Raw genomic sequence first — 13,778 nt, 5'->3', positions numbered from 1 at the left:
GCACTGCAAAAAACAGTGTCAAAGGAGAAATTTAGTACAGTCAAACCTCGGTTTTTGAATGTCTTGGATGCCAAACAATTTGGAAGCCGAATGCTATAAACCTGGAAGTGAATGCTTCCGTTTTCAAATGACTTCTGAGGCGCATTTTTCATTTTTTCCCATTGACTTTGCAGCCAGCCCTTTGATCCTGTTTACGAATGTTTCAGAAGTCAAACGGACTTCTGGAACAGATTACATTTGAAAACCAAGGTTCCACTGTAATAGTTAAAATCTGACAAAAGTGGAGAGGGGGGATTGATGAGGCCTTTCAAAATGAAATCCACTTAATGGACCATCTTTTTTCATGTGATGTTTGGTTCCTTTTTTCTCCCATTTGGCATACCTGTGCATGAAGATTGGTAGGAGGTAACATGGCAATTGAGACAGTTGTGCAACTACAGGAGTTGGCTGGCAAGCTGTTGTGAGAACAAGAGAACATAATTCCTGGCCAAAGAAAATGCAAAAGGGGGGGGGGGAGGAATATAAAACAATATGATGCAAAACATTGTTTCCAACTAAGTCAGCCTCAGAATATACCTACTGTATTGAAGTCAACTAGCTTAAAACAGTCACGTCCATTGATTCTAGTCAGTCTACTCTGGGTATGACCCACTATGCAACATATCACTGAGTATAAAGTAAGTGATTTTATTTTAAAACAATGTCTTGAAATAAGGATACTTGACTTCTGAAATAACAATGGGATATTAGCTCTGCCCAAGGAATGATGGAGGGCAGCAACGGCTGGGAAAAGATAGATAAAACATTTTACAAGGACAGGAAGGAACACTATGGCCAGAATAATTGTCACATACAAGAGGAATAAAGATAGTTTGAATGCTTCACCTATAGATTTATAAATCACTTAATGTGTCAAGGCAAATGGATGTTGTTAACATTGCAGTTGTCATATAAGGGATTGTTATTTTGACTGGGATGTAATTGAGATGAATAAGATTTTGGAATGCAGAAACAAAGTAAATAATCAAACCATCAATGCTAGCACACAGGCCACCTAAATTATATAATTTGAATGATTGGGATTAGTAATTGTATTATAATTTGGCATTGTTATAATAAGGCTATCATTGGATTATTGTAATTGAAAACTAATAAAAATTATTGTTAAAAGAAATAAGGATACTTAAAATAAGGATAAGCTACAGGGAGCCTCAGTTGTCGAAGGCTTCCACCTTCATGAGACATACAACTTACCGTATGTGGTAACATAACCATGGTTAAGTCAAAGAATGGTTTGCAAACTCACTTGAAATCAGTTTCATAGCTTGATTTGTGGCCAGTTTCTAAAAATGACACATGGCCTTTCACACATAACACTAAGCCATACCATGAAAAATGTGTGGTCTCTGGGAAATAAGATTGTGTACCTTGCTGATTCGGTGAGAGTTAAGTCATGCTTTAACATTGTTATGTCTGAACCTGGACTCATAGTTATTTTTAATACTTTTGAAGCCAACACAGAGTGGCTAGGAGGATGGATCCGTGTTGTGTGAATAGTAGGCTGATTGATGCTGGACCTCTTGGTCATTTCCGTTAACACATTTCAATTTAACCATGGGAAGATAGAGCTGCCTGTGTCTTCATTGGAAGGTCTGTCTCAAACTCTGAAAGCTTTAGTCTGAAAATTATCTGGATCTTAGCATCTCTCCAACATATTTAAATTGGAAAATCTTGTTAGGCTGGTTATGCGATTGCTTTTGGTCTGACCGTTTAACTTGGTATGTGAATCAGATCTATGTGAAATAGCCTATTTCCGTGGAAATTACAGGAGTAAATTTCCGTTTACTACTACTAAAGAGCTCACATGCAAGAGAATATTGGTTGTTACTGAACTGTAGAACAGAATGGATGATACTTGAAAATACTAGGAAAAGCTACTCAGGAGGTCACATAACCAAGAAATCTGGGTGTGTTTCCATGTCTTCTCCAGAGTAGGACCTCTCATTAAATGATGGGTGCTGCTACTACATACTACAGAACTTATCACAAAATGATCCCTCCTATTGGATTAATTGTAAGTCACTTGGTCACCAGATCTCTAGTTCTTTCTTCTAAGCATATTCTCCATGCTGATATTCAGTCATTAGAAATAATTTTTTAATAGGACAAGGAAGTGCATACATTTCTCTTGCACTCTTACACTATTAAAATTCAAGGTCACCCAATTAAGTTAATAGGCAATAGGTCTTAAACAGAAGTGAACCACCCTGTGATCTTCGGATGAAGGGTGGTATTGGTTGGCATCCGTCTGTCTCAAGAGTGCGCCTCCAGGGATGAGGTCAAAGCACTGTTAGCAGCACCAGTGACCTCCCCACTGCACAAGCCTGGGATGTGTGTATGGAGGTCCTGGGCTGCCAGATGACAAGACCCCCACTCTCAGCCTTGCTGATGTGATCCAAAGGAAAACTGAGCAATATGTTTGGCACCAGCTTGACTGCAGGTGTTGCCAGGAGACATACAATGTGCCATCCAACCATCTTAGGGACTCCAATTTGTGTAGAATTTACTCCTTAGCCTTTTCCTATCCTGAAGATATCTCATAAGGCAGCAGTGGTTTCAGATCAGTTTTTTCATTCTCCTAGATGGGCTACCCTCCCACGATGACAAGCCCAATCTGCCCCTCACTTTCCTCTACAGCACATGCAGAAACTGCCTTTTTGACTGTTAGACCCACCTTGGTCTCATCCACTCAATCCACTGGAGCCTGTCTTAGCATGCATGGTTTGAGATCCATTGGCTACTCTCACCTGGTTTAGCTGGCCAGTCAAAGCCATTTCCTAGGGTGCGGCCGCTGTCACATGCTGACAGCTTCTAGAAGCCACAGGTGAGAGCCGAGTGCAGGTTGGGGACCAAAGATGGGCAAACTACCCCAGAAGCACAACATGCCTCCACCAGAAGTACTACCCCTCCTCTAAGGCCCCATATACTCCTAAGGGCAGTATACAAATTAAATAATTTATCAACATGCTGTGCAATTAGCTAACAGAATTCACTGCCAAAGGATGTGATGATGCCCTCTAGCTCAAATAGATTTTTAAAGGATTAATGGGAGTCAAATTCATGGGAGGAGGATTTATATAAAATTATTTGTTGCTTCGAGTTCACAACCAGGTAGAGTGAGCAGCAGGGCAGAGTTTTACCCCCTACAGCAAACATTTGTACAGATCTGGCACTGTTCATGTGCACAGGTACATACCCAGAACAGAAAAAAGGAAGCGGAGGGTGTGGAAGAAGTTTTTGTGGGGTTGAAATACAAAGAAACCTACAAATTCATTTCATCAAGTCCCATCCACTACTGTGGACAGAAGCTGCAGAGCAAAAATGAATATCCATGACTGAAGTAAACAGAAATGTATGACAGCTAATTTGTCATGTGTACACAAAGAAAAACTGGATCAGTGTCACACACTCCAACCAGGAAGCACCTTTAGCGTTATTGAAATGAGCATGTATAAGTTCTGAATGTGCCCATTTGAAGCAAATCTGAAAGTTTCAGATTAAGGGAGACAGTATTATTAATAATATTTTTGTCCACAATTAATTTTTGTCCAATTAAAAGTATTATTAATAATAAATATTTTAATCCACAATCTATCCCCTTCAACTGATTATATAATCTGCACTAAAGTGGTTTGATATTGACTGTGTCTCATCCAAGATATACTTTGATGTGCCCTACAGAACCATCAAAGTTCAGATCTATTATTCTTCTGCAATTTCCTCTCATTCCTCAACAGTAACTGGTCATCACATTCTGGATTTGATAGAATAGGAAATCATAGCCTAAATGATTGACATCCGTTTCATTTGTTGCACACACACTGTTAACTGTGATACAGGGTGTGCCATGTTCTGTTCTTTCATCTGGCTTAATTACTCAATGTATATTGTAAGCGTGAATCTTAACCCTCATGAAGCAATGCTGCTATTCCTGTACTGCACATTGTTAAATGACACGTGCATATGTTTAAGCAATCTGCCTCTGCGTATTGTGAAGTTTTTTGAGTAAATGTTGGATTTGTGCCAGAACAGAGTTGAGGAAGAAGACATTTCTAACCCCTATAAAAAAGCAGAGTGTGGAACATCAAGAAGAGTAAAAATTAATCTGGTAACAATAGAACGAAATCTATAATTAGACTACAAAGTCACAATGAGCACCAAACAGAAGGAATTAGGGTTGCTTGTCTATTTACTTTATTGGCAAAGATTGGAGAAGAATGACAAGACCCCTAGAAACACAATGCTTTTCTTGCATTTATCACAGAGCTTCATTCAGAGCAATTTGGCTGCAGAAAATATTAGACTGGAAATCAAAAGACTGTTTGTACACCAAAGGAAGGATCTTGTTGCTTGTCTCATTTTGAGTAATCTGATTGGATTTATGATCTTCAGTCTTTTCCATCTTTCTGATACCAAGAACCCTTCAGTTGAGGCTGGGGTCCTCAACATGGCATCCAAAGGTATACATATTTCTGTTACCTTTTCTGGTGCACAGCCATTCCTCCCCACCCCCATCCCCAGGAAAATGATTTTCTATCTCTGGTTCCTACCTCTTTAACCAATTCCTGATCCACAAGAGGAATTCTTATTCCATGACTGCTAATTTTACTCAAAAGTCTTTGATGAGGTACTTTGTCAAAAGCATTTTGTAAGTCCAGGTAATGTCAATGAGATCACCTGACACTCTCAAATAACTCTTAAAAAGGTTAGTGAGCCAAGATTTGCCCAAAATCAGTTTTATTGCCCTCTGTTTCTGCTCTGGCCAGGAGCCATAGGGCATGGGTAGGCAACCTAAGGCCCAGGGTCCGGATGCGGCCCAATTGCCTTCTCAATCGGGCCTGCGGATGGTCCAGGAATCAGCATATTTTTACATGAGCAGAATGTGTCCTTTTATTTAAAATGCATCTCTGGGTTATTTGTGGGGCATAGGAATTATTATTTTTTGTTTTTTCCCCAAAATATAGTCCGGCCCCCCACATGGTCTGAGGAACGGTGGACCGGCTCACAGCTGAAATAGGTTAGTGGTCCCTGTCATAGGGCTTGGGATGCCACTGCCCCACTGCTCCTGGACTGCAGCTTTATTAAGGTACTTATACACCCCTTTATGCCCCCCTGGGCTGAAACCAAATTTAAATGCTTCTTAAAATCTAGTAGAGGAGCAACATTTATGTGAGCTCCCTTAATGCATTCAGCCTGGCCACGCAGGGGCAAAAGTGGGCAGAGAATTAGGGTGGGATTATGTTGACCATGTATTCCTGTTGGCTACCAACAGGAAGGATTAAAAATAATAGTTATTTCATGAATATTTGGGAGAAGTTATTTTAATTGCTGTTTGTGAATGTTATGTGTTTTTACAAACCTTTTAACCTATTAGCTTGTATCTCAAAGAATATCTCCAAAAACACTGTAAAATGTTTGAATGTTAAAACGATGTTGGATATAAAGAGAATAGGGCATCAGTGACATGGTAAAAAGAAATATGTAAAAAGGTTTTGAAGAAAAGAGGGGTAAGACCAGATTTTTATTATGTCGAGACTAAACAAATGATATAAAGGTTTAAGTTATAAAGAACATGTGATAAATGGTTTTAAAAGGAAAGGAAACCAAAGGCATAATAGGTGGAAATGTACAATATGGAATAAGATTGGAAAGAGGGTAGGGAATTGCTGAATTTGATTGTGTAAAGGGGAACACAGAAAAGGGAGATGTGAGGAAGTCAGGAAAGAGGGTTATAAAGACAGCAAGCAAGAAATAATTTTTTCTTTGTTTTTTGTTTCTTTTTTTCTGATTATCTCTTCTTTTTCCTTTTTCACTTCTGAACTGTGTTGTTTTTGATTGTCTTTTTCTTTTGTTTTTTCTGATTGTGATATTTGTTTTATTATGTCAAACCTTAATAAATATTGTTAAAAAAAAACAAACCTATTAGCTTGTATAAAAACACCACCACCACAAATCTGCTGCTTGATTAATGGACAAGCAACTTTTTGAGTCGATTTAAATTTCCCAGCTGCGTCGCGTCTCAAAACTCCTGTTTTTCTGGAATCTCACTGAGGAATCCCACTCCTAGGGTTTTTTTCCCGAGCTCTACGTTTGTCGTGGAGCGCAAGGCTCCGTTTTAAGTCGAATGAAAAGTTGAAAAACCGATTTATCGAACCCAATAGCCGCCTGATCACCCCCCCCCCCGCTTCTGTCCCCTTGTCAGCAGGAGGCCCGAGGCGCCTCGCGGGAAGGATTTCCTTCGGGAGCCGCTTCGAGGCGCGGTCGACTCGCCTCTCCTTCCCCCGGGCGCGCCTCCTCACTCCGCTCCGTCCGTCCGTCCGTCCGAGCAGGCGGGCGGGCGGGCGGGCTGGAGGCGGGGAAGAGGCTGGCCGGGCCGGGCGGCTGCCCGCCACGCCCGCCGGGTCAGGAGGAGGCTGCCAGTGGCCCGTGGCCATTGCGGGAGGGAGGCGGCGCGCGGGGCGTGCGAGGCGGAGAGAGGAGCGAGGCACAACTCCGCACCGAGCGCGACGCGTCGAAGGCGGCCGAGATGTTGCGCTACAGCTCGGGCTTGACCCTCACCACCACCACGCCGAAGAAGCCCGACGGCCAGGGCGGCCCTGCTCAGAGAAAGGTGAGCGGGGACGGGGCAACGAAACAGCGCACGGCGACGAAGGAAGCTCCCCTCAGGCGGCCCCGAGCGGGTCTCTTTGAGGTGTCGGAGGCACTGGGGCGCAACTTACCTCAGGAAGAGGAGGCGCATGCGCGGAGCGAGTTCCCTCAGGGGCGAAAAAAGGCGGGAAGGGCGTCGAGGCGAAAGCTCGGGGGAAATGGGAGCCGTCTCAGCCGCTGCTCCCCGCATGCCTTCCTCAGCGCTGTTTTGGGCTTGGGTGCCTTGAAGGCAAGGCCCCTGCCCTCTAGGGGTTGCTGGACTCCAACGCCCATCAGCCCCACCCAGCATGGTTCATGGGGTGGTGGGGTCCTGCAACATTGGGAGGGCTACAGATTGAGGAAGGGCAGGCCAAGGTGGTTTTGTTCTGTACCCCTTACCTGCGCCAAGATGCCCTTGCTCCATAAAAGGGATAATCTTGCTTTTTTTACCATAGAATCATAGAATGGTATGGTAAGGTAAAAGGTAAATAACCCCAGGATGGTTCAGTCCAGTCAAAGGCGACTATGGGGTGCAGCACTCATCTCACTTTGGGGCTGAGGGAGCCAGTGTTTGTCCGCAGACAGCTTTCCGGGTAATGTGGCCAGCAGGACTAAGCCGCTTCTGGTGCAACGGGACAGCCTGACGAGTGCCAGAGTGCTTGGAAATACTGTTTACCTTCCTGCCACTGTGGTACCTATTTTTCTACTTGCACTTGTGTGCTTTTGAACTGCTAGGTTGGCAGAAGCTGGGGCAGAGCAGTGGGGAGCTCACCACCATCGTACAGATTCGAACTGTTGACTTTCCGACCGGCCGGCCCAAGAGGTTCAGTGGTTTAGACCACAGCGCCAGGGACCACAAGGGTCATCTAGTCCAACCCCCTGAAACACAGGAATATTTTGTCCAATGTGGGGCTAGAACCCACAAGTCTGAGATTAAGCATCTCTTGCTCTACGGATTGAATTATCCTGCATCATACTTACTTTCAAAAAAAGAAAAGAAGTAGTGGGATGTTTTGTTCCCTCACAACAGCTTTAAGATGGAAATATGGATATTGGTGTATGATATGTTATTCCTTTTGTGGAGAAAGTGGATACAGACAAGTTTCCCCCTCTATTTCAAGACACGCCTTGCCTCAGATGGCACAAACCAGACTCTGGCTTCTTTTTGTTTCCAGGGTTGAGCAGTGGGAGGAGCATCTTAGGACTTCTGAGAAGCTGGCACTGGAACTCTGCTGTTTCACATTAAACAATCTATAGCTTGTTTTAAACTGTATTTTATATGACATGCAAAGCAGGACGCTGTCACAAGGTGTGCTGATGGTCTGTGGCTCAGATGGCTTTGAAGGGCAATTTGACAAATTCACAGAGGCCTAGGAGGAAATGCCTATTTATTTATTTATAGAAATATTTATATACCACTATGTGAAAAACCAAAACAAAACCCAAAGTGGTTTACAGCAGTAAAACAAAGCTGTACAATAAAAACCATATTAAAACGTTAAAAACAGAGATCAATTAGCCATTGTGGAGAGAGGCATTCTTAACTGTTTGTGTAGGCCTGGGGGAATAGAAAAGTTTTCAGTAGGCATTTAGAAGTTGGCACAGAAGATGTCTGCTGAATCTCTCTTGTAGAGTATTCCACAGGATTGGGCCTGTGACACCAAAGGCTTGATTTCTCTTCTTGCCAACTGAGCCTCGACAACGATGCTCCTGTAGGTGATCTCAATGATCGAGCTGGGATATAAGGGTTCAGGTGATCCCTGAGGTAACCTGGACCTAAGTTGTTTAGGGCTTTGTAAATTAATAATGGATGGATGACCATTTGGAGCCTCCAGACTTGAAGCAGTCTACCACTGATTACCAAATACAAGGGAGCAACAGTAGGGAAGCATTGTCTTCATGCTGTGCTGGTGGGTTTCCTTGAGGCATCGGGTTGGCCGTTGTAGGAAGTAGGATGCTGGACAAGACTGCTGGATTCACTATGGTCTCATCCATTATGTCTGTTTCTGAGCATGTGCAGACTGCTCTGCCTTCTTCCGAAAGGTGTCATTTTAAAGAAATAACAATGAAAACATCAAACTCAGAATTTTGCATTCTCTCTCCACATTTATTCTGGCAAAGAAACAAAATAACAGCCATTACTGTAAAATTTTGACTTGTTGGCCACCTCCCCTAAAATGTAGAAGGTGTAAACTATGTGTTTGTAGAGAAAGTAATTTACTATGGTTGGCATGGGTGTATCATTGAAGAGGATTTGCCTCAAAGGTCAGCTTATATCTAAGGAAGTATACATGAATGCATGTGAGTTGTCTTGAGAAACCTGCTAAGTGGCTGCACTCCAGGATCTCTTGCAGCATCACTGAAGATGTTTGGATTCGAGAGTCTGATTCTGTGCTGTTCCAAAGTGTTGCTTTGAGCAGCTGATGTGGTTGGGCCATCCTGGTGCCATGCAAATATTTTATTAATCTGTGTTGTAGTGGATTATGTGCTGGACTTTGGTAGGGGAGACCTATGCTGGAATCCCTGTTTAATGATGAAGCTCACTGGGTGCCCTTGGGCCAGTTGTTTGCTTTCTCACTTTTACCTATCTCAGAGGACTGGTGTGAAGATAACATGTTCCTTTGGTGGAAGAATTGATTTAAAAAGTAATAATGAAAAGGATCTGTGTACTGTAGTTGCATTTTTAGTTCCACCCTGAAAGGCATGAACCCAGTGTCACTAGTAGCCATTGATTGAGCTTTCCTTTATGTAATTGTCTAAGCCCATTTTCAAGTTGTCTAAGGCTGTGAACACATGACTGCTTTCTCTGGCTCCAGTGCGCTCCCAATGCTAATGTTTGAATCTGAGTATGTATGACATTAGTCACAATGCATAGGCTTCATATAGTTTGTTGAGAAATATTGCTGTTTGATACATTTCCCCTCAAACTAACTTCTATCTGATTTGAAAATGTAAACTCCTGTTAAGATGAGGTGTGTACATTTCAGATATCCATTGCACATGCGCAGATGACAGAACATGCACAGATTATGGCTTTACTGAATAGGAGTTTGGTGTGTGTGTAAGTAACAAAACAGGTAATGGTTTGTTCTGCAAGTAAAAATACAACTTGAAATGCAGCAAGGGGGAACAATTTTGCTGCATTTTAAGGCCAAATGTGAACATAGCCTAAACCAGTGACCCAACCAGCGATAAATTCCACCACACATGCCTTAATCTGCGTGTCTCTTTTACTGTCTTGGTCAAATAATTTGGAGGGCTGCCTTTAGCCTTCTGAGAGAAGTTACCCAAAATGCACCTGTTCAGTAAAGCAAATGTAAAATAAATTGTTAGTTAAAAGTGCTTTGACTACTGTAAATTTTCTCCAGAGTTACTCATTCCCCCATTATGCATCCATACTTCTGGATTCATATCAAGGTAACCTGACCACAGCTGCAATCCTATTCCCCCCCCCGCCCCCCGCCCCTGACTTAATGTGACTAGAAATGCAGAAGTGTTGGGTTCAGAACACATTTTTAAACCTGATTGGATTTAATTTGTACCTGTATGCTTGAGAATGTGTGCTTATGATGTGTGCTGGGTACAACACATTTGTTTTGTTGAAGCATCAGTTTATTATTTTTAGTGTGGTCCAAAATATGTACAGTATTTTCCTGAGGCTGAAGAGAAGTTGGTTGTAAGATTGACATTAACAGAGAATGGTCAGCATAGAGGCATTAGATTTAGCTACTAAGAGCTTGGGTCCTTCACCAAGAATGTTGTTATTCATACATTCTGGGTTTTTTTAAGTGTGTACCTAAGAGGTTTGAAGTGGAAACAAGCAGGAACTAGAGGGATAAAACTTGTGTTGGCATAAAAGTGTATCATGTGTTTGCACACTCAGGAATCTAGGCTTGGTTGTAGCTCTTTGTGAAGTGTGCTTCCAGAAATAAACCCAGGTTTGCTGCTGCTTAATGAATGAAAAGGCCCGAAAGGAATGAGGTAACAAGGATGATGTTGCTGCTATCTTGGATACTGGCAATTATCACTTTGAAACATTAACTAAAACTATGTAAATTATTTCTGAAATGTTTCATAAACCAGATTAAGATCTAGACTCTTTAATGCTGTGTTAAAACACTGGTAGATCTAATGAAAGGGCTGTTAAAACAGTCATCCTCCTCCTAAATAGCTTTTCCACTAATTTGATAGTGTAGGCTGTTATCATTCCAGGATGCACATTCTTCGTATGCTGTAGGGGACAGAAAACTGAGATCAGCTGATAACACTTGCTATTACAAAGCCATTATTATGTTTTGGAACACTTGCTATCTCTATTCATGTAGCAAAGCAACACTCATAGGTTCAATTTTAATAAAAATAGTGGAATGTTAACACGTCTCATGCAGTAACGTAATGTCAAGCAAAATTTGATCCCAATAAGCCTTAATATTGGGGCACGAAAACTCAGACCTAGGAGCCAAATGTGGCCCTTCAGGCCTTCCAATCCAGCTCTTGCAATTCTTTCTCCTCTACATTATCTCTTTAGTCACAGCCCCTCTCTCCAGTCCACACCACTCAATGGCCCTACTTTGCACTGCCCTTTAATGTCTTTGCCTGGAATATGTCCTTGAACTCTCAAAATGCCTCTTGCTTATTTGGATGGAGGACAGAGTGAGCTTTGTGAATGTATGTGGAAACTACTTACAGTACAGTGGTAAAATTTCCATTCATAGCTCTTCCCGCTTTTGCTTCTGGTCTCACCCACCACTGGCATGTTGCCCCTTGGAGGCTGTCTAGAAGGGAATTTAGCTGTCAGTGTGAAAAAGTTCCTTCACCCCTATCTTAACGTGTTATTTTATGTAAATATGTAAATATGTAATATGTAAATATTACAGCAGGGGTCAGCAAACTTTTTCAGCAGGGGGCCGGTCCACTGTCCCTCAGACCTTGGGGCGGGGGGACAGACTATATTTTGAAAAAAATATATGAACGAATTCCTATGACCCACAAATAACCCAGAGATGCATTTTAAATAAAAGCACACATTCTACTCATGTAAAAACACCAGGCAGGCCCCACAAACAACCCAGAGATACATTTTAAATAAAAGCACACATTCTACTCATGTAAAAACACGCTGATTCCTGGACAATCCGCGAGCTGGATTTAGAAGGCGATTGGGCCGGATCTGGCCCCCGGGCCTTAGTTTGCCTACCCATGTGTTACAGTATCACAATATGTGTTCTCAGTTCCTTTTATTGTGTCTTGAAAAAATATACTGAAAACCATTTCAAAATGTTTGCTCACCAAAGTGAAAGCAGTAAAAAACTAAGTTTTTCAGAGGAGTAAGACTGCTGTGTGATTTTTAATGTATTTTCTCTGGTATACTGTAATTAACTTTCCCCCCACCTAGTTCAGTCTCTATTTCTAAAAGATGAAAGACTCATCATTACCAAGAATGGAGGAATGGTTATTAAAATTATTAGACTTAGCTGAGATGGTGAAATTGACATGTTTAATCAGAAAAAAGTCATTGTTAACATTTACTAAAGACTGGAAGCCTCTCATAGACTTTTTGCGTGAAAAAGAAATAATGACATTTGGATTTAAAGGCTGAAGTTTATAGAAAGTAGTTGTGCTGGGTGTTATATTGGAGTGGATGAGTTGAATAATGTTTATATATAGCTGACAGAAGAAGAATGGGGAGTTCGTTAGTTTCTTAACTTTATTTTTCTCTTTCTCTGTTTTAATCCTATCTCTCTTTCTCTCTTCTTTTTTCCTTTTCTTTCCATCTTTTCCTCTTCTTTTCCTCTGGATCTATGTTTTTATTTTACTTAGATTAACTTTTTAGTTTAGAGAAAAAGGTATTTGATAATTATCTTTGTATCGCTCTTTATAAAAGCTAATAAAATTTATTCAATTTTTAAAACAAATCTGCAAATACCTGTTGTCCATGAGAATGTTGTTATAGTAATAATTCCATTTGCCATGGAATGAGTTTGACTTATGGAAAAAACTGTTGCTTTTAGATAGCCCTGCTTTTGACCCTCCCTTGTCTTTCAACAGTATTTAATAATTTCTGTTATAAAAACGTCTGTTTTTCTTGTTCCCTGAAGTAAACAAGCTATCCCTTAGAAAGTTACTTTTCATTCTTTTCACAAAGACAGTAATGTTTTTAATATACTGAAAGAAGAGCTTTGTCTTTCTTCTAGGCAAACGTGTGTCGGCTACGCTTGACCCTGCCACCTGAAGAAAACTCGCTTTCTCAGGAAATTAAAAATAAGACTGAAAGGACAAAAAAGGTAAGTTAACGAAATTTTGCTAATGTTTGCTTCACCCCTGTAAATATTAATCCATCTAAAAAAAAAATTCAGATGAGTCTGTTGGCATGCACTGAAAAAAAGTTCTAGAAATCTGCACTACACATCACAGATTTTGCAAATGGAGTACATTTTGGTGGTTAACAAAATTACCAATTGTTTTATTGGAAGGCATGCCCCCCCCCCCCGTTCCTTTTTGGGCAAAACTAAGACCAAAGTGCATATCCATATTACATTGTTCACTCTTTTTAAAAAGCATGCATATGCTGGCCAACTTTATTCTGAAGGAAAAGCAAGCAGAGCTGCAGCAGGACATGGGAACTAGGTGGTTATGCCAACGGAAATAGTGGGTTTTAAGGAGGAATGTGAAGTAAGTAAGAGGTATCTCTCTTACTTACACCTGTGTAATGGGAGCAATTCTAGGCATATGAAAGAGCAAGGGAGCGAGGGTAGTTGGTTTTAAGACCTAGGATTCAGAAGTGTTATGGCTGTCTGAATAGTGGGATTTGAGTCACCGCTAGTTCAAATGTGGTTAAATCATGAATCTACTAGTGACCTTAGGGAGCTATTGTTCTCTCCGCACCAGTCCCTGATTAGTAATGTGGGGATAATAATTCTATAGTATAGGACTGTTGTAAATATTACAGAATGTTAATACAGTGGTACCTCGGGTTACATACGCTTCAGGTTACATACGCTTCAGGTTACAGACTCCGCTAACCCAGAAATAGTACCTCGGGATAAGAACTTTGCTTCAGGATGAGAACAGAAATCGTGCTCCAGCGGCAG

The 13,778-nt window shown here is 41.4% G+C and overlaps 1 protein-coding gene and 1 long non-coding RNA gene across 2 annotated transcripts in view; one reads left to right on the top strand and one right to left on the bottom strand.

Moving 5' to 3' along the window:
• Positions 1-5,365: 5,365 nt before the first annotated feature.
• Positions 5,366-6,348, bottom strand: LOC309328996. Its single transcript, XR_014150998.1, has 2 exons — positions 6,000-6,348; positions 5,366-5,441 (listed from the first exon to the last, which is right to left on the bottom strand). It is a non-coding gene; the product is annotated as an uncharacterized lncRNA (long non-coding RNA).
• A 139-nt stretch (positions 6,349-6,487) lies between these two features.
• MYZAP (myocardial zonula adherens protein) overlaps positions 6,488-13,778 on the top strand; it is a 62,475-nt gene continuing 55,184 nt past the window's right edge. The window contains exons 1-2 of the mRNA XM_081840702.1: positions 6,488-6,670; positions 12,882-12,971. Of these exons, the coding sequence (XP_081696828.1) occupies positions 6,587-6,670; positions 12,882-12,971 (174 nt within the window). The 5' untranslated portion in view covers positions 6,488-6,586. The remainder of the gene's footprint in view (positions 6,671-12,881; positions 12,972-13,778) is intronic.

This window comes from Podarcis erhardii (genome assembly GCF_964252035.2).
Source record: "Podarcis erhardii genome assembly, chromosome: 14".
NCBI classification, from domain to species: Eukaryota; Metazoa; Chordata; class Lepidosauria; order Squamata; family Lacertidae; genus Podarcis; species Podarcis erhardii.
The sequence above is the reverse complement of the archived record's forward strand: the minus strand, read 5'-3'. Positions and strand labels throughout refer to the sequence as shown.